The following is a 19,425-nucleotide window of genomic DNA, read 5'->3' as shown; positions in this document are numbered from 1 at the left end:
TCATTAAAGCCCACGCTTTATTTGCGCTTTGCACTTAAAGCCCCAACGGACCTTAGAGTTTTTTTTGCACTTTTCGCCTTTGATAACACTGGATGTAACTAATTTCCAGTGCATATAGTCGGTCTTACAACTCTTTATCCCAAGTCCGTTACTCTCTAGAGTGCTTCTTCATAGTTCAAACTTTTGGTTTACGCCTTTGTTAGTTTCGTTAATTAGCACAACACTTTATACTCTTTCCTTAGCATGCCTTGTTGCCCATGCAAATGTTGCCATTGACTCAGATCAATTCCTTGCCAATGTAACATCTTCCTCCATATGATAGTAGAGAACATACACTCAAAGAGCAGGTGCTCAATGTCTTCGTTGGCAACATAACATAAAGGACAGACCAACTCTTTTATAGTCCCCCACTGTGCTAGTTGGTCTTTATAACAACAACAACACCACCCTAGTAATAATCCCACTAGTGGGGTTTGGGGAGGGTAGAATGTACGCAGACCTTACCCCTGCCCATGAGGGTAGAGAGGCTGTTTCCGGAAGACCCTCGGCTCAAAAACAAAAGATGTGAACAACAATAGAAAACATGCAAATAAGATCAGCACTGTAAGTGACAACAAATAAGTGGGAAGGGCAATAATTATGGCAATAATAAAAATTGTAAATAAACTATAAAATAACAGATAGTTGGTCTTTGTAAGTAATCTTTATAAAGCTCCACTTTAGGGCCCCTTATTGCAGACCAGTTTTCTCCCCTCAACTTTTGGGAATTCACCTCTGAGCTTTCACATTCAGTTTTTTAACAGAGAAATTACCTCTGTTGCATATCAAATTCCCTGAAGCCAGTTAATACAAGATTCTTTTTCTCCTTCAAGATCTTTTGTACCACCCATGAGGCCTGTTTTGCTTGTGCTCCCCATACCTGGCTACCCTTCACATAGAAGATGTGCAGCGACCTAACCCATAATTTGTCCTTCTTACTCTCAAAAGTAGCTTACAAATTGCAGCCTTATTCCAAGTCTGTATAACCATAAAATTAACTCCACCAGTAGTTTTTGGGCAGCATAGCTTATCCCAAGCTATTAATGCTTTCTTGGACACTTAATATCCCAGTCCACAAAAATCTTCTACAAGTTGTTTCAATCAACTGGACCACATTCTTTGGCTAAGAGGAACCACCAAGTATCTAACAAGCAATTCACCCTTAGTGAACCCCAAAGCTTGTATGAGAGCAATTTGATCATATGGATTACCCCCTTCCCCAGGTTAAGTAGAGCTTTTATCAACATTTGCAATTAGGCCAGAAGACTGAGAGAAGGTCTTGAAACATTTTAAGAGCATTTGAACTGAAATGAGATTACCCCTGTAGAACAACAATAGATATCTGCAAATCCAAACTGAATAAGCTGCAGCTTTGCATATATAGGATGGAAGTTGAAATAAGGCTGCAATCTTAAGGTTTTCAATGGTCGGGTCAATTACTCCATAGCCAACACAAAAAGAAAAGGGCACCAGAGATCACCCTGTCTTATACCTTCCTTTGCTTGGAAAGGAGGAACATGTGCACCATTAATAAGGATTGAATATGACACAGAGGTCACTGAAGTCATAATCCAGCGGACAAAGGTTTCACGGAATTAAGACACACAAGAAGCTGCTCCAAATAGCTTCACTCAATAGAATCATAGACTTTCCTCAAATCTATATTTAATATACAACTAGGAGATACACACTTTCTCCCATACCCTTTAACCAACTTATGGCTAAGAATGATAATGTCAGTGATAACCCTTCTATGTACAAAGAAAGACTAACTAGTATCAACCAAAATATACATCACATGCTGCAGTGTTGTCAAAGGCTCATTTAAGGCGCACTTAAGCCTTGAAGCTCAGGGAGGGTTCTTCGCTTCGCTTAAGTTGCGCTTTAGCCTAAGGCAAAGCACTAAAACATGCACCTCATTGCCCATGAGTTCTGTTGTAAATCAAGCGGTACTAAATCCACTAGGGTAGTCGGACAAAGCCATGTAGGAAAACATTATGAATGAATATTTTACTTTATTATTGAATTACACACACACACACACATATATATATATATATATTTCTCCTTCATTGCACCTTGTTTTACTAAAGCCCACACTTTAAGTGCGTTCTGAGCTTAAAGCCCCAGCAGACTTGAAGCGCTTTTTAGAGCTTTTCGCCTTTAACAACACTGACATGCTGCATTCTTTTTATGAGGATATTAGAAATGAGTTTATATAAATGTAGTACAGCATGATATAGGTCTAAACTCTTATATTCTGGAGGGTTTGGTACCTTGTGAATAAGTTTAACAGTGGTGCAATAAATGGTCTTATATAGGATACCTGTTGAGAAGAAATGGGCAACAACGTCTGTAGTTGCATCACCAATTATAGCCCAAGCCTTCTTGAAGAAGTGTGCATTGAACCCATCACAACCAAGTGCCTTTAAATCATCAATATCCTTTAGAGCTTGATACACTTTTTTTTTTTTTGGTAACAGGGGTAGTTAGCAGCAACTCATGGCTCCTGTCAAGGACCCTACCTTCTTTCATTATACTAGGATTAATAGCAAGCAATTTATATGTTGCAGAACCCAATAAGCTTCTATAAATGACTTCCTTTTCAATACCTTCATGACTATGTATTAGTTCACCAGTGAAATTTACCGGACTCTGTTCCAGTTCTGATTCAGCATGCTCGTCAGACTAGCAAAAGAATGAGTCACTTTCCTTAGTCCTTACCCATTTTTCTAGCTTCCCTTTAATTTCTTTTTCCATCTCAAGTAGGTCTCTGCTTTCTTTTTTTGATGTGCTATAGTTCTCTGCTTTCTTTTTTGGTTTCTTGTCGAGCATGTTTATATTTTTGCATCTTCAGCAAAGGGACTTGGTCTCTTCCATATCTACTTAGTTGAAGTGAGAATTTTATCTTTTGATTGGTCCATGTGAGAAACGAAAAATCACCCAACAAAAGTGCAAACTCTATATAGAGACTCACTGGTTAAAGGTGGTCGTTAACACTTCAAGAAGATAAGTGCTACAACAACAACCACCCGGTGGAATCCCACAAGTGGGGTCTGGGGAGGGTAGTGTGTACACAGACCTTACCCCTACCTATGAAGGTAGAGAGAGTGTTTCCAAACGACTCGGCTTAAGAACGTTAAAATGGAGCAATAGAGAAACAATAGCAACAACAATATAATAAAACAGTGCAAGCAAATAGTACAACGAATAATGACAGAGATCCAGGGATATTAAACTACAAGAATAGTGCCAATACTACTGCTAATACTGACATACCGTATAGAAACAATGGGCTCGGAATAGGAAGGTACCCCACTAGTACTACTACTATTGGTAAGACAAGGCAAAACTCTAGATTGTATATCAACTCACCACTCTAATTTTCAACCTCCACACCTTTCTATCGAGGGTCATGTCCTCGGTAAGCTGGAGCAGAGCCATGTCCTGCCTAATCACCTCACCCCAGTTTTTTTAAGCCTCCCTTTACCCCTCCTTTGACTCGCCATGGGCAACCTCTCGCACCTCCTAACCGGGGCATCAACGTCTCTCCTCTTCACATGACCAAACCATCTTAGCCTCGATTCTCTTAACTTTTCTTCCACAGGAGCCACACCCACATTGTCATTAATATATTCATTCCTAATCTTATCTTTTCTGGTATGCTCACACATCCATCGCAACATCCTCATTTCTGCTACTTTCAAAAAGATGATAAGTGCTCCGATGCAAAAATTATGTACAATTCAGGCTAAGCCTGGACTGAATATCCAATTTTCTGCCACATACAGATCTTTCAATTTACACAAAAAAGCTAATTGTTGTAAGCATGATACAACCACATATAGATCTTTCAATTTACACCCAGAAGCTAATTGTTGTAAGCTTTGTATCTTAGACTAAGTATAGATATTCCTTCAAAACATCTTTCATCAACTAAAACCTATCACGATTGTTGTTTCTTGTTTCCTCATGTCATATAATTTTCAGCTGTTGTAGTGCTGCTAGTTCCATTAAATTCTCAATTTCAGTTGATTTATACTTCAACTTGAATCCACCTTTACTTTACATAATGCAAAGCTTGAGTGCCCTTATAGGGTGTTGAAAATGTCCGTTTATCTATCTAATCACCTTTGCTACATCAAAGCAGTTGCATGTCCAGCCAACAATTCCCGAGCCATCACTGACAACCGTGGGTAGCTTCTGCTTTTCACCTTCTACCAGTCCAAGGCATCCGTCGACATTATAGATGCAAGGTCTTTTAAATATTGGATCAGCTCATTTGTGGCAGCGGATCTTGTCCCATGTTTTATCTTTGTCTCACGTTTCTTACGGGCAATTTCCTTTGCAAAAGAAACACTTCCTTCAATTTCTAGCTCCTGTGCAACGTCAAAACTGGTGACAAAAGGAAAATGGCTGGTGGAATAGTTTCTAATGAAATGACTTTTGGCTTCCCTCAAGTACTTTTTGGACTTGAGACTTTTAGGAGTGAGATCAAGCTTTATTCTTGGATAAGGAATGACAGTCATAAATGTGAAGACATTGAAAACTTGGTCAATATAACTTTGTGCTTTTGTAGCGATATCCTCAGCAACACTCTTGAGCTAGCCAAGGCTGCCTTGAGAGACTTTACAGGCACCTTGAGATAATATGTTATCCATGAGAAAATGAACCAAACCAATTGCCTGAATTATATTTTTCAGATGATTTAACTGCCTGAATGCCATTTACCCTTTTAAGAAAAAACGACGTTTACAAACACTATCTTTAGGAGGAAAGACAATAAATGAATATTTTTTTGCTTTTACATTTAATCTGCGGATTTTCTCCATGTAGGCAGATAACTCAAATAAAAATTATTGTCCAAAAGTATGATGAACTACTAGGCGGTAGGGTGCTCCTAAAGATGGTGGAGAAGAATGATGTGAATATCTTGCATGCATATTTAAAAACCTTCTATAACACCATCAATGGATTATGCACAGATAAAGTACTAACAATTAGTTCGGTTCTTTTCCTCATGGATAACATATCATCTGAAGGTGCCTATAGTCAAGACAACCTTGGTTGTCTCAAGCGTGGTGCTGAGGATATCGCCACAAAAGCCTAAAGCTATACTGACTAGGTTTTCAATGTCTTCACCTATATGACTGTCATTCTTTATCCAAGAATAAAGCTTGATCTCATTCCTAAAAGTTTTAATCCAAAAAGTACTTGAGGGAAGCCAAAAGCCATTTCATCAGAAACTTTTCCACCTGCAATTTTTCTTTTGTCACCAGTTCTTACGCTGCACATGAGCTAGAAGATGAAGTGTTTCTTTTGCATAGGAAATTGCTTGTAAGAAACGTGAAACGAGGATAAAACTTGGGACAAGGTTCTCTACCACATGAGCTGAGCCAATATCTAAAAGAGCCTGCAACTATAATGTCAATGAATGTCTTGGACTGATTGAAGGTGAAAAGCAAAAGCTACCCATGGCAATCAGCTAAGTTGCGCGGACTCTTCGATTTTGGTGCCGTCCCAGTCTCGTATCGGGACGGGGACAGGAGCGGGATACGTTCCGGATTTGGTCAACTGACTTCAGACACTTTGACCGGAGCCCATCGACAAATTTGGGAGAAAAATTGAGATTTTGATTTCTCAAAATAAAAAATAAAATAGATTTAGGAGAATGAAAGAATAATATCCATCTTGGTGAGGCGAGAAGATCGTGATCGAAAGCTTCACTGTTCTGAATAGTGAGAAAGACTTTTTGAAATTCGATCAAATCGATTGAGAATCTCATCATCTGTTAGGACCTCACCTTCTCTGGTGTCAGTGAGAGCAATTTGAGTATCCCCCATTGACCTTCTTTTGTAGATAGAATCTTCAATGAGTGGAAGCAAGCAACCTTACTAAGAAAGGTGCTTGTTGAGTAAGGTCGGCTTTCGAGCCCAAGCCCCTTTAATAGGTTGGGCGCTTGAGCGCATCTTTCTCATATCAATCAAGGCTTTCCCAGAAGTCGATGACTATTCATAGCTATTACCTTGACACCAAATGAGCTGTTATTAAAACATTATAAAGTTGATGATTCCCACCAAGAATTTGATCGCCGGGTCGTTCTAATTCCATATGAATCAGTACTCTTTGGCCGGCTGGCTTGTTGCAACCTTCGCATTTCCTGCTGAGATCCCATCCAAAAAGTCACAAAAGGCTTCTTGGGGGGTGTAGGCGGCATTTTCGGCCAAGGTAAGGCCTTCGCTACTTGAGCCGTATGCGGGGGAACTCGCACGTGCGGTTCTTAGGGGGGGAGATCTATGTACAATATTCATGTAAGTTTTTCATTGAATATCTCTCAAAATTTACAATATTTTATAGCTCTATTTTTTATTAGCTGAATCCCTGCACCCGTATCCATATCTGGATCCGCACCCCCGAATCTTAAAATTTAGATTTCGCCGAATCCAATACTCGGATCCGTCTCCGTATTGGATACCCGTACCCGAGTCCGAACAACTTAGGTAATTAGTGATGGCTCGGGACTTGTTGGTTGGACAAGCAACTGCTTTGGCGCCAGAAGACCTTTTCTGCAACAAACGTGATAAGATATATAAACAGACGTTTTCAACACCCTATGAGAGCACTCAAGCTTTACATATTGTAAAGTCATGGATCCAAGGCGGATTCAAGTTGAAGTATAAATCAACTGAAGTTGAGAATTTAATAGAACTAGCAGCGAGTGATGGCTCGGGACTTGTTGGTTGGACAAGCAATTGCTTTGGCGCCGGAAGACCTTTTCTGCAACAAATGTGATAAGATAGATAAACAGACGTTTTCAACACCCTATGAGAGCACTCAAGCTTTACATTTTGTAGTCATGGATCCAAGGCGGATTCAAGTTGAAGTATAAATCAAATGAAGTTGAGAATTTAATGGAACTAGCAGCGTTACAGCAGCTGAAAATTATATGACACGCTGGAACAAGAAACAACAATCATATTAGCTTTTAATCGATGATAGAGTTTTGAAGGAACAACTATACTTAGTCTAAGATACAACATTTAGCTTTTTGGTGTAATTTGGAAGATCGATATGTGGTTGTGTCATGTTTACAACAATTAGCTTTTTTGGTGTAAATTGAAAGATTTGTATGTGGCAGAAAATTGGATAGTTTCTCCCGGCTTAGCCTGTATTATACATAATTTTGAATAGCAACACTTATCATCTTCTTGAAATGTTAACAGTCACCTTTAGCCAGTGAGTCAGTGTGTAGACTTTGCAATTTTGTTGGGTGGTTTCTCATTTCTCACCTGGATCAATCAACAGATAAAATTCTCGCTAAATTCTCACTTCAACTAAGTAGGCGTGGAAGGGTCCAAGCCCCTTTGCTGAAGATGCGAAAATATACTACAGAAATGTAAACATGCTTGAGAAGAAACCCAAAAAAGAAAGCAGATCTATCACAAAATAAGAGTGACTTGTGTGGTTAACACCTATCAAATTGACAAACTTTATATTGATTCTCACATCCATTCAGTTAATTCCTTTAAAACTAAAACTTTTATGATCAAAATTGGAAAAAAAGCACAACCAAACTCAAATGTTAGAAAGTAAAGTGTCCAAGAAGATATGTAGTTAGTGGCCAAAGAAGATATTTTTGACTTTTTAAATTGTAATTAGGTGAAATAAAATTGGACTGAGACCGCCTTTTATGATTTTATTTCTTAAGCTCTATTTGTATGTGTGGTGGCTTAAAATGTAGATGTCTAAACTTTTAAAGCTGATTCTGTTTTCACCTCTTTTTCTCTTTGGATATCACAGGTGCAATGGAGAAAGGTGGTGTCGGGGCACTTGAACTTGTTGCCATGGACATGAAAGCAAGGTTTCTTGTGGGCTATGTATGTCTAAGTTATCAAGTCAGTCTATGTAAATACTATCTAACCTCTTGACGTATTAGGGGTATGTATGTGTGTCGTACACTTAGCTACAAAGGCGCAGAGTTTGAAGTTGTTGAAGTACCTTTAGAGGCCAAGATGCAGGTATGGTGTGTGTTTTTCTTTTCTTTTGTTTTTTCCGGGGTGGGGTGGGGGTGGGGGGGTGATCATTGGTAAGATGTGGTTTCTTGTTCACACTGGTTCAGAATGAAATCACACAAGTGCTACAAGGTGTGAGAAATTGAATCCCTGTCTTCCTACCTATTGTAGTGGCAGAATAGTGTCAGAACTGCTTATATGCCTTGCACTAGAGCTTTGTATTCCTTTTATTGGAGCATATCCCCTGCCATAGTTACTTTATTTGATGTGGCTTGATTCCGAAGTCATTTACCGCTTTGTATTGCTTAATAGGATAATTTCCTGGAGGGTCTTTATCGATCCTTGAAAGAGAACAAAGTAACAATGTACTTGATCTTTACTATGCAGTCTATTGTTTTTCTTGATATATCAACTAGATATGCATTTGGGTTTTGATACTTCATTTATTTGTTCTATGTTTTAAATGGGAAAGATGCTTTTTTCTTCTTTAGCTTATTCAGGGGCTGGGAGATATGAAGAATTGGAATTGCCAAAATATTCTGCCATTTTCTTCATGAATTGTGATTGTAATTTGTTGTTTTAAGCTTCAGTGTTTTTTGATTTCACGTATATTTTTAAAGAAGCATGTACTGCTTTTCTGGTGCATACCCCCGAGCGTAATGAAGGTCTTCCTTTATGTTATGTTCTCAGGACATGTATAAAAAGGCAGCTGAGTTCTGGGCCGAGCTTAGAGTGGAGTTGCTGTCAGCTGGTGTATTTCTCAGTGATGATAAGCCCTCTTCTAATCAGCTCTGGAGACTTTACTGGGCTAATCATCAGGTTTTAGATCTCTGTTTTTATGGCTCAGAAGCTACTTTATGAAAGCAATGTCTTTATGTTATAAGAGATATATGTCTCAGTTGCCTCCTTTTTCCTGTTCTCAAATGTAGCGCTTCTTTAGACACATGTGTATGTCCGCTAAGGTGCCTGCGGTAGTTAGAATAGCAAAGGAAGCACTAGCAGAAAGTAAATGTGTAGTCGTAGGACTTCAGAGCACTGGAGAAGCAAGAACAGAGGAAGCTGTTTCTAAATATGTAAGTCACATGGCTTGTATCATGTTTCTTCTCTCTGTATTTACATTTTCCTAAACACTTTTTTATTCAGGTTCGAAGGATAAGCCAAGTCACATAGTTTTGAGATTGTAATTAGTACAGCTATGCTGTAGATTTTATGCTTTCAGTATCTCCTTGGTACTTATTTAATGAAATTTTTTAAAAAAAGATAAGAAAGTCAGATATGAAAATTGTGTTCTTTAACCCATCTTCTTGTGTTTTTTTGAAATCTTGATAGGGTCTTGAACTTGATGATTTTGTTTCTGGACCTCGTGAGTTGTTACTTAAATTTGTAGAAGAGAATTATCCATTGCCTGAAAAACCTGAACCACTTCCTGGTATGTGCATGGTTTCTGTAATGGCTTTGTGTATCTTCCTCCAATGCCCACAATTTTGCTTACCTTTCTAATTCATGCATAGAGGAAAGTGTCAAAGAGCTTCAACGAAAGAGACACTCTGCAACACCTGGTGTATCATTTAGAGGGAGAGTGAGAAAAGCTGCTAAATGGCAAACGAGTGATCAGAGGAGTGATGAAGAATCAGATAGTTAATCCCTAATCCCTGAATTCTGTTTTTACCTCTTTATTTGTTAATTATGCCTCTCTATTCCATTTGGGTATTTTGCTTTTTGAGGTAAGGCAATGGTGGTTTCCTATCATGTTTTGCAGTTCCGCTGTTAATTAATTTCCAACTATTTTCTTGCAAATAAGGAAATTCTGGGAAACAACTTACTTCCACGTCCAAAATTGATGCTTTCAATATTCTCTGGTTATATATATGCTCAAACATCCTGTATAGTGTATTGATTTTAGGGGGAGTTATCATACATCTTATTTTATTTTTAGTAGTTGTTTGTATATATGCAACTATGCATAGTATGCTACCTCCTCCGTCTCAATTTATGTGCAGTGTTTGGGTTTCGTGAGCCAAACCAAGTTTTTTTTTACTGCAATTTTTTCATATGTATTTTAAATATTTTGAATTGTTAAATTTTACGTAGTTTCCAAATATGTACATTTTATTTTCAAAAACTTAAAGATTCTATGTCCGAACTCACCGTCAAAATTAAGGTGTTTAAGTTGGATTATCTATTGAAGTTGTCCCGAACTCTTTTAGCATTGTTATAATTTGCAGAGTAAAATACATGATGTTTCATATAATTAGCTCTAGGCATTTTTCTCGCTGCTGAATCTTTTTTTATTAAGTACAGCTGATTCCGAATATGAATCTACCGAGTCCGATGATGATGAATTTCAGATCTGTGATATTTGTAATTCGGAGGAGGTACTAGTCCCTGAATCTTGGATCTCCTATTTCCCTTGGTGTGTTATTTGGTTCTTTTGGATTGATCTTCTTACTGCTATCGGTGGTCATCCACGTAGGAGAGGAAAAAATTGCTCCAGTGTTCCTGTTGTAGCCAACTTGTACATCCGACATGTTTAATTCCACCTGTTACAGAGTCAGTTTCTGCGGATTGGTGTTGCCATTCTTGCAAGGAAAAGACAGATGAATATATCCAAGCAAGACATGCCTATGTTACTGAACTTTTGAAAAGGTGGAACATGTGAAAATGTGCTGCTCTGATTATATTCACTTTTTAGCTTCATCATAGATCATCGCACTCGGTGTTTGAGGAAGGTCCAACACTAACCACCTATATGATGTTAAGGTATGAAGGAGCTGTTGAGAGAAGGTCCAAAATTTTGGATATAATTCGTTCTTTGGATCTTCCAAACAATCCGCTGGATGATATTATCGATCAGGTTCTTCCCTTTTCTACTTATACGAGTTTGGTAATCCCTCTCTGTGTTGGGTTTGGGTGCTTAGTGTACTCTTATTTTGAAATGGTAAATATTATTAAAACAAAATAGCACAAGGATTTGTGCCTGGTTACATCCCCAAAAAACCAACAAGGAAACCTGACTATCTGTGTAAAGTTTTTATACATTGTGATCACGCCCAACTATCTAGCGGTCGTCGCAAATTATAATTCGGTTTAAGAGTCTAGAGTCGAATCCCATAGGGAATTAACTCATCAATCACAACTTAATATATCACAAGAATTCAAGCAAATCAATTCTCCAAAATATTCAAATAATGATTTTTGTTTGGCTAAACTAACTAATTGCAAATAATGGAAATGCAGTAAATTATCAACTAATTAAGCAAAGAGTTGAATATAAGATTAAGGAGGCCTAGAGTTATGATTTTCCCAACTGCCGAAATCCTTCTCGCCACGTTACCTATAACTTGGTCAATTTGTTCTTTGCTGATCATGAGCACTATACTTACTGCGATTTTCTCTCGCGCAATCACAATAACTTACTAGAAATATTTTCTCGAACTACTCTAGCTTGCAAATTCTCACTGCTCACTTTGACCACGACAAAGCTTCTTTATTTCTAATCCCGCTTTTAAACCCGCCGTATTGGTTTTTCATGTACCTAGGGAGTGATGTTGTTCAACAACTATTCTAAATATGCTCTAAAAACATATTCCATGTGAGGTAGACACCCTAATTGCTCAGGCATAGTGCCCAGGCACTTTCCTCACAGACAAGATATTTGCCCTTCACTCCCTAGTTTCCCAAGTTTCCGACTCCTTTGCTTATACTCCCTTTGTTCCACTTTATGTAATGTAGTTACTATTTGGAGCGTCAAATACGGTTTTAACCATTTTTTGCAAATACTTTCGAATATTTTAAATTGCTAACTATAGTGACTTATAGTATTTTTTACATAGTTTCTAAAAAATTATAAAGCCAAGTTTTCTTCACAGCATCCATATAACAACTATTCACTATAAAAGTCAAAGTTTTTCTCAGAACTGACCTTTTAAGTTATATTTTACCTCTCTATAACAACTTTTTACCTATAATTGCAACATCCATATTTATAGCAGAACGTTCTTTGTAAAATTGCCCCTCTATAACATCCATATAGAATCTTTAAGATTACGACTAATAATTCTAAAAATATGCACACAATCTTTTCCATTAAACAAAGTTTCTATCTTGCATAATATATAAGATTTGAAGATTTGCACATGATATCTTTTGCATGGGACAAATTTCAAAAAATATTTAGACAGAAAATTTAACTGTTAAGCTCTTAGATTGTCTTCAAGGGAAAACTATTCGATACTTTTTTGCTTTGGACACGAACCTTCGCCAATTCAAGCATTGTATTATTAAGAGAATGAAATCTACAAAATAAATAAGCTTCAATTACAAAGTTATTCCATCAATCTTGAAATAATTTATTTTTCTAGGTAGCTTTAAAATGTCTGATTTAGAGTTTAAATTTGTATAGGTTTAGTTATGACTTTATTAATAATGTATTAGCTTTTTTCAATATTTAATTAGTAAAATATGCAAATCTTTTGAGATTTTAAATTTGAATAGTTTTCTTATCCTTTATATGTAACATTAAAAAAGGAAAAATAATTGATTTTTGGATAATTTTTATCTATAACAACCAAAAAATATTTAAACGTCAAATGTTGTTATAGGTGTATAACAACCATTCACTATAAAAGCCAAAAAATATCGGAACAAACGAGGCTATTATAGAGAGGGTTGACTGTATATTCCTTATCAAAACAATTATAATTATACCAACTTATAGTTATATAATAGTCATTTTTCTTTTAACTTATTAGCAATAATGGATTTGAATCGTTCCGTTGTCTAAAATAAGTTAAATTTCAACAATCTTAAATAACTAATTGACATATATATTTATCAGCCATTTCCTGGCACTCGTATCTGTACTTGTATTCGCACTGAGATCCATACCCTTGAATCTTAAAATTTATAACGAATCCGACCTTTAGATTTGCACCCGTATCCCAGCAATATAGGCGTCATGGTTGGCAAGTATTAAGGATGCAACAAGGAACACGAGGAAGGAGGTGCCATGACTATGTGATAATGTAGTTTAGTGCTTGCACTTCCACACATGGAAGGGTTAAGAGTCCTTAAAAGTTGTTGGTTAGTGTAAGCAATTACACGGAGCAAAATATGTGTTGTAACAATTGTGAAATTGGGCAATCCACCATCAAAAGGCAAATATTGTTGGAAAACAAAATAAAATCCTTTTGGGTAACCGTACATATTTTTCATTTTCCACTTTAAAAATTTTCCATTTTTGTTTTCTAGAATATTGCTGATACTTATATTAATTCTTATAACCAAATTTAATGCATAATTTATAAAAAAAATTGAATTTTATTCTATTTTAATAATTTATATGTGTCAACATTAAAACTTCATGGTGCTTATGTCCTACGCCTCAGTTTAGTTCCCTCCCGTGCTAGGTGAAATGTGCCCCATTGTGGTCCGATTTTTTAAAATCTGGTAATGATCGTAATGGCTGATCACGGCCAACTCTAGTCCTAAAAAGGATAAGCGGTCACTGCAAATATAATCCGGTCTAAAAGTCTGGAGTCGAATCCCACATATAACTAAGGTTTAGCTACAATTGTTCACTATTACCAAGAAGACAAGCTTGAACAATTCCTAACTTATAGATATTAAGATTCTTGTGTTTAACTAATTAACTAACAAATTAAAATAGTAAATTAACAATTAAAGATACTAAGGGTTAGAGACAAGATTAAGGAGGTCTAGGGTTATGATTTCTCCAATTGTCGGAATCCTTTTCGCTACGTCTTCTATAATTTCGCCTAAGTATTCTCTACAGATCATGAGCGCTCTAAGTGTCGTAATTCTCTCCCGAGTAACTACCACAATTTACTAGACATATTCTCCTGAATTACTCTACCTGACATGAAGTACGACACTCGGATCGCACCAAGGTTTCGTTATCCCTAATCCCACCTTTAGACCCTCTGTATTGATCCCTCATATACGTTAGGAGTGATGTTGTTCAATAACTACCTAAATGTGCACTCTCTCCCGAGTAGTACACACTAAATAGGCACAGTTGATTGAGAGCTCTTCACCCAACCACAATAAAAACGTAGTTGAACAAATAGAGAAAATACTACAGCAAATCTATATTAACGTAACACGAAAATCATCCTCCAAAAGGTTCCATCATAACGCTAGATAACAAATTAGCTATTCATAATAGTATACATAACTACAATACTAGAATTCATAACCAATAATGAAAATAGGAAGAAGGAAGTGAAAAACTTGTAGAAGAATTCTCCGCCTTGCTCCTGGTGTGTTCTAGCCTCCTTAGGTCTAAATTATGTCAAAAGTAAGTCAGTCCCTCATCTTTTTGGGCGAGTTAGGCTTCATATAAGTCAAGGTTAGTCATCTTTGAAATTACAAAATTGGCCTTGGACTATTTTTCCTCGGACTCACGTGCGCGGCCGCGGATCAACCCCGGATTGACCGTGCATTTTGACCAGTGTTCTGCCTGACATGCGCGGCCAGTGCACGGCCGAGCACTTGCCGCGCACTTTTCACCCTGTTTTGTTGGAAATTTGGAAAAACGTAAAACATGAAACTTGTAGCCCTTTGAGTTAGCTTTCCAACCATATATTGTGGAGCCCAAATGGAGTTCTGAGCGAAAAGTTATGTGCATTTTACTAGACAGTGCGCAATATGCCTACTCGATTCATCGTTCGTTCTTAACTATCATCCGTTGATCCCCGAACACAATCCCGGCTTAATTCCTTGGGCTTTTACTCAGACTTCAAAGCTCTAAATCACTTGAATTCATTTCATAACATCTACATAGCTCGGAATCACTCCTACAAGGCATAAAACACACAATTAGTGCGAAACACTAGCGATTAAAACTCAAACTCAATTAAAGTGCAGTAAATTGGAATGTAATAATCGACTAAAATACGCAATTATAGCCTATCATCAATGGCAAACCTGTTATTTGTCAGATTCCAATTGATTGTACTAATTGTACAAGCATCCATTCTCTACTGTAGTTATAAGCCTTTTCCTGGGCACCAGTTGCAACTTTTGAGACATTACAGGTTAAATTTGCCATATCACACCACTATTCAATGGAAAAAATTAGGTAGGCTGCTCAAAATGTTTAGGTGGTTTATGCATTTGCAAATTCCACCTTTGCACCCAACCCAAGTGCCTCTTTGAGGCATTACAAGCAAGATTTACATATTTCAAGTCTTACGCAGCTTGGGGGCCCAGAGAAAGTGGCAGAAATAACAGGGAGAAAGGGCATGCTTGTGAGGGCATCTGGTGGAAAAGGTGTAACCTATCAGGCACGAAACACGTGAGTTTGCGATGTTTTAAATCAGATTATATCTTTTCTTTCTCATAATAGCTGAGCAAATTTTTCTTGCTTCAGGAAGGATGTATCCATGGAAATGGTTAATATACATGAGAAGCAGCTTTTCATGGATGGGAAGAAGCTGGTAGCTATAATTTCTGAAGCTGGGTCAGCTGGAGTTTCTTTGCAAGCTGATAGAAGGGCTTTAAACCAGGTAGCTTTTTGATTTTTTTTGTTTTCATCATTTACTGCATGACCACTTCAATGAAGATTGTTAAATATATATATCTATATGTATTATGTGTGTGTGTGTGTGTGAATGTAGTAGACACCCTACTACACCCTCTTTTCTATATTTATCTTCCGATCCTTAATTGATGGCTGCTTTTGGTAGCTGTTTTCTGATTATGTTGTTTGAATTTCTTCCCTTATGTCAGAGAAGAAGGGTTCATTTGACTTTGGAATTACCTTGGAGTGCTGATCGGGCAATTCAGCAGTTTGGAAGAACTCATCGCTCAAATCAAGCTTCTGCACCTGAGTATAAGTAGGTACCGTGTCTGTTGATACGTGAGTAATGATTCTGCTATATGATGGAAAACCTGGACTGTACGAGTCACCATTGTAACTCGAGTTGCCATTGTAACTATATGATGGCGTACCTTGACTTTACAAGTTGCCACTAAATATGTTTTTCATACTTGTCAAAAATCAATCTCCCTGTATAAAGTACTTATATCATATCTTTCACATGTGATATTTTTCTCTTTCTCAATATACAGGCTACTTTTTACTAATCTTGGTGGAGAACGGCGGTTTGCATCTGTGGTTGCTAAGAGACTTGAATCACTTGGGGCATTGACTCAAGGAGATCGACGGTGAGTGCGATATTGTTTAGCATATATTGCAAGTCTGATTATGACAACATGCATGTGAATCAGTGGCTCTTTTCAATTGCTCTTGATATATTGCAGAGCTGGACCATCTCTTAGTGCTTATAACTATGATAGTTCCTTTGGGAAGAGGGCCCTGATGATGTTGTATAGAGGCATCATGGAGCAGGTGTCTTACTGCTGCTTGATACTGTCATTTTTATCTTGTATTCGATTCCTTTCCCACTTTAACATGTATATGTGCAAATCAAAAGTCAACATTCTATGGTTTGCAGGATCCTTTGCCACTTGTACCACCAGGTTGTTCTGCTGATAAACCAGATGCTATACAGGATTTCATTTTGAAGGGGAAAGCTGCGCTTGTTTCTGTTGGAATAATAAGAGACTCAGTTCTTGGTACTACGTTTAGCTCTTTAAATGAATCAATTTAAAGTATTGTTAGTGGAGACAAATGAATACTAGCATAAGAAGTTTATCAGGGCTCTCAAAGTCATCACAGCCTCTCAATCAAGTATCTTCTGACTGTGGAAAACGTCTTTAAGCAAAAAAAAAAAAAAAAAAAAAAAAGAAAGAAAGAAAGAGGAAAGGTTCTTCTGTAAAACCATTCGATGCTAACTTAATGGCTACTTGCTCATTAGACCAGCCTGCTATATATGTTGTTCTTTCGGCCCTCAATAGGAAAATATGGTAAGGTCTAGCCCCCTTACTTGTACTTTCCTCTTTTAGGTTTTTCAATATTAATAAAAGCCCACACATGGAAAAACTTCAATTGCTGCAACAGTACTGAAAAATCTGCTCTCAGGCACACTCCCCGAGGAGCCTGAGAACCTGAAATTCTGAGTTCATACAAACACCATCGGAGAGCCAATAGTGACGCGAGCCTACCCCTGCAAACAGATCCGACATCGGATCTCCCACGCGTGGCCAGTCGCCGGCGAACACTCCACCACGCGCCGGCGCTTGAGACTATTCCAGGCAACTTTTCAAATTTTTTCTTAGGATAGCCTCTTCAGCACCCTTTTCCTACCCAATCCATACTTGCAGTTCTAGATTTCGACCACTTTTACTTTTCTCCGGCGACGGGAAGCTTTTTTCCGGCCATTTTTCAATCATTTTTCATTCAGCTGCAAAACAGAACTCTCTTTTCTTCTTCTCAAAGTCTGCATAATACCATTACGAGGAGCTTCTCAACGGAGCCAAACATCTCCTTCGGAATCAGTATTCACCCACTGTGATTACTACCAAACACCCTCTATAATCGTCATAACCTGAGCAGCTGGTTAGTAAAATATGGGAGACAACAGGATATACTTCAACGCCGGATTCAAATCTTTCGACATCACCAGATGGAACTCCAACAAAGATATATGGTTTGAATGGGTGGAGAGAAGCCGCAACATGATGAGACGATTATCCATGGGTAGAAAGACAATGGAATGGATTTGCTTTGTCCTTAAAGAAGCCTCGACAGATCAAAAGAATTTAGTGAAGAGATGGAAGTATAAGAACCAAATGATAGAACATTTCTGCACTAGGAAATTTAACGCTCATGGAAGATATATGAGTATTCTGTCACTAAAGGGAGAAGGGAGGTCAGTTGTTATAATCCCAGAGTTAGCTTTGAATGCATACTGGAAAGACATAACAGCTAAGATAGAAAGATTCATCTATCATGCCCCCAAGATGAATACCGCAGTACCACCCAGAAACACTGTGGACAACTATCCTTATGTCAAAGCAGTTAAGGAGAGTAAATGGCAATACAATACCCTTCGAGAGGCAAATGTCAGTACAAACAATAGAGATATCTTTGTTTTGGAACCTTTAGGAGCAGAGGACACATGTTTACTAAAAAGATGCATTATTGGGTATTTTGGGAAAGAAATCACCGAGAGACCCACTTTAGCAGACATAAGGAGATGGGGTACTGCTTCATGGAACAAAGCATATGGAGTCAACATGTATGACATGACTGGCAACATGTTTCTATTTGAGTTTCCGAACAGATACATGGCTGAGCAGATTTTGCAAGGAGATTGGAGATGGAAAAAGTTCAAGCTTCATCTGAAATGGTGGAACTACACTGCTGGATGCATTCCAAACTCTCAAATTGTGGAAACATGCTGGATTAGAGCCATGGGGATTCCCTTACATCTGTGGTCACAAAAGATCTTCAAAGAAATAGGAGATCTCTGGAGGATGGATTGCTACTGAAGAAGAAACTGATCTCAAAAATCACCTTAAGTGGGCTAGAATTCAAATTGTTGGTGATAGCAGAAAGATTCCTAATGAGATTGGGATTGAAAGAGAATGGATCAAATTTTTCATCCCAATCTAGGCTGAAAAACAGGCAAGATTTGAGCTGAAGTCGTCGGAAAACACACATAGCTTTGGAGCAGAGAGAAACATGGGCGACCAAGTGGGATGCACCATATTGCAAAATAATAATAAGGGAAAGGCATGGGTGCAACATACACAAGGTCTAAGTCCGACAAATATGAGCATTAATGCGGCGAAAAATGAGGTGAAATCAAATGAGTCTGATTTGGCTGCACAAGTCATTTTTAATGATCTCTCGTGTGAGGCCACTGATGAATTTAGGCTGACGCCTCATATTGAGGAACTGAGGTGCACCTCTTACTTGAAAGTCAAAGAATCCAATACAGGGGATCCAATTCCCATTGCAAACCTTGAAATTATGCCACAGGCAACACATATGAGTTGCGATCAACAAGAAGGTGAAGCAGAGATAGGAATACTGGGACAGAAGGCAGGGGAACATACTAAAAACAAAAAGATGGGGGAAGATCAAGTTGAAAATGCATTGGAGCACCAACAACAGCTAAAGCACTTCAACTCTATCCAAGATTGGGAAATCGAGGAGTTTTCTCCTATATCAGTACAACAACACAATCCAGTAATGGATAAAGATATGGATGCGACATTGTGGGTCCATCAAAATATGATCAGATTGGGGAAAATGTTTGGAGTAGATTTTCATGGCCATGAAGAAGAAGCATTGGAGTTACTAATGCAAATTGACAGTTGCAGACAAGTTAGAAGAGCGGAGACAGAGATGGAGGTGAAGAAACAAAGGTTCAAAGGCTCACTGGAATTAAAAGGATTAACCTCCTTTGATGTCAAATTCAAGAGTGATGGAAAAAGGAGT

General features: G+C 37.8%; 1 protein-coding gene across 2 annotated transcripts in view; it reads left to right on the top strand.

The window, feature by feature from the left end:
• Positions 1 to 19,425, top strand: part of LOC107815374 (protein FORGETTER 1) — a 55,493-nt gene that overhangs the window by 24,852 nt on the left and 11,216 nt on the right. For both annotated transcript variants that reach the window (XM_075256700.1, XM_075256697.1), the window contains exons 9-23: positions 7,840 to 7,900; positions 7,976 to 8,057; positions 8,742 to 8,870; positions 8,981 to 9,124; positions 9,381 to 9,480; positions 9,563 to 9,688; positions 10,353 to 10,426; positions 10,525 to 10,697; positions 10,812 to 10,905; positions 15,272 to 15,369; positions 15,445 to 15,580; positions 15,804 to 15,910; positions 16,146 to 16,241; positions 16,338 to 16,425; positions 16,532 to 16,652. In XM_075256700.1, the coding sequence (XP_075112801.1) occupies positions 7,840 to 7,900; positions 7,976 to 8,057; positions 8,742 to 8,870; positions 8,981 to 9,124; positions 9,381 to 9,480; positions 9,563 to 9,688; positions 10,353 to 10,426; positions 10,525 to 10,697; positions 10,812 to 10,905; positions 15,272 to 15,369; positions 15,445 to 15,580; positions 15,804 to 15,910; positions 16,146 to 16,241; positions 16,338 to 16,425; positions 16,532 to 16,652 (1,629 nt within the window). The remainder of the gene's footprint in view (positions 1 to 7,839; positions 7,901 to 7,975; positions 8,058 to 8,741; positions 8,871 to 8,980; positions 9,125 to 9,380; positions 9,481 to 9,562; positions 9,689 to 10,352; positions 10,427 to 10,524; positions 10,698 to 10,811; positions 10,906 to 15,271; positions 15,370 to 15,444; positions 15,581 to 15,803; positions 15,911 to 16,145; positions 16,242 to 16,337; positions 16,426 to 16,531; positions 16,653 to 19,425) is intronic.

Source organism: Nicotiana tabacum, chromosome 1 (assembly GCF_000715075.1).
Source record: "Nicotiana tabacum cultivar K326 chromosome 1, ASM71507v2, whole genome shotgun sequence".
NCBI classification, from domain to species: domain Eukaryota; kingdom Viridiplantae; phylum Streptophyta; class Magnoliopsida; order Solanales; family Solanaceae; genus Nicotiana; species Nicotiana tabacum.
The sequence above is the reverse complement of the archived record's forward strand: the minus strand, read 5'-3'. Positions and strand labels throughout refer to the sequence as shown.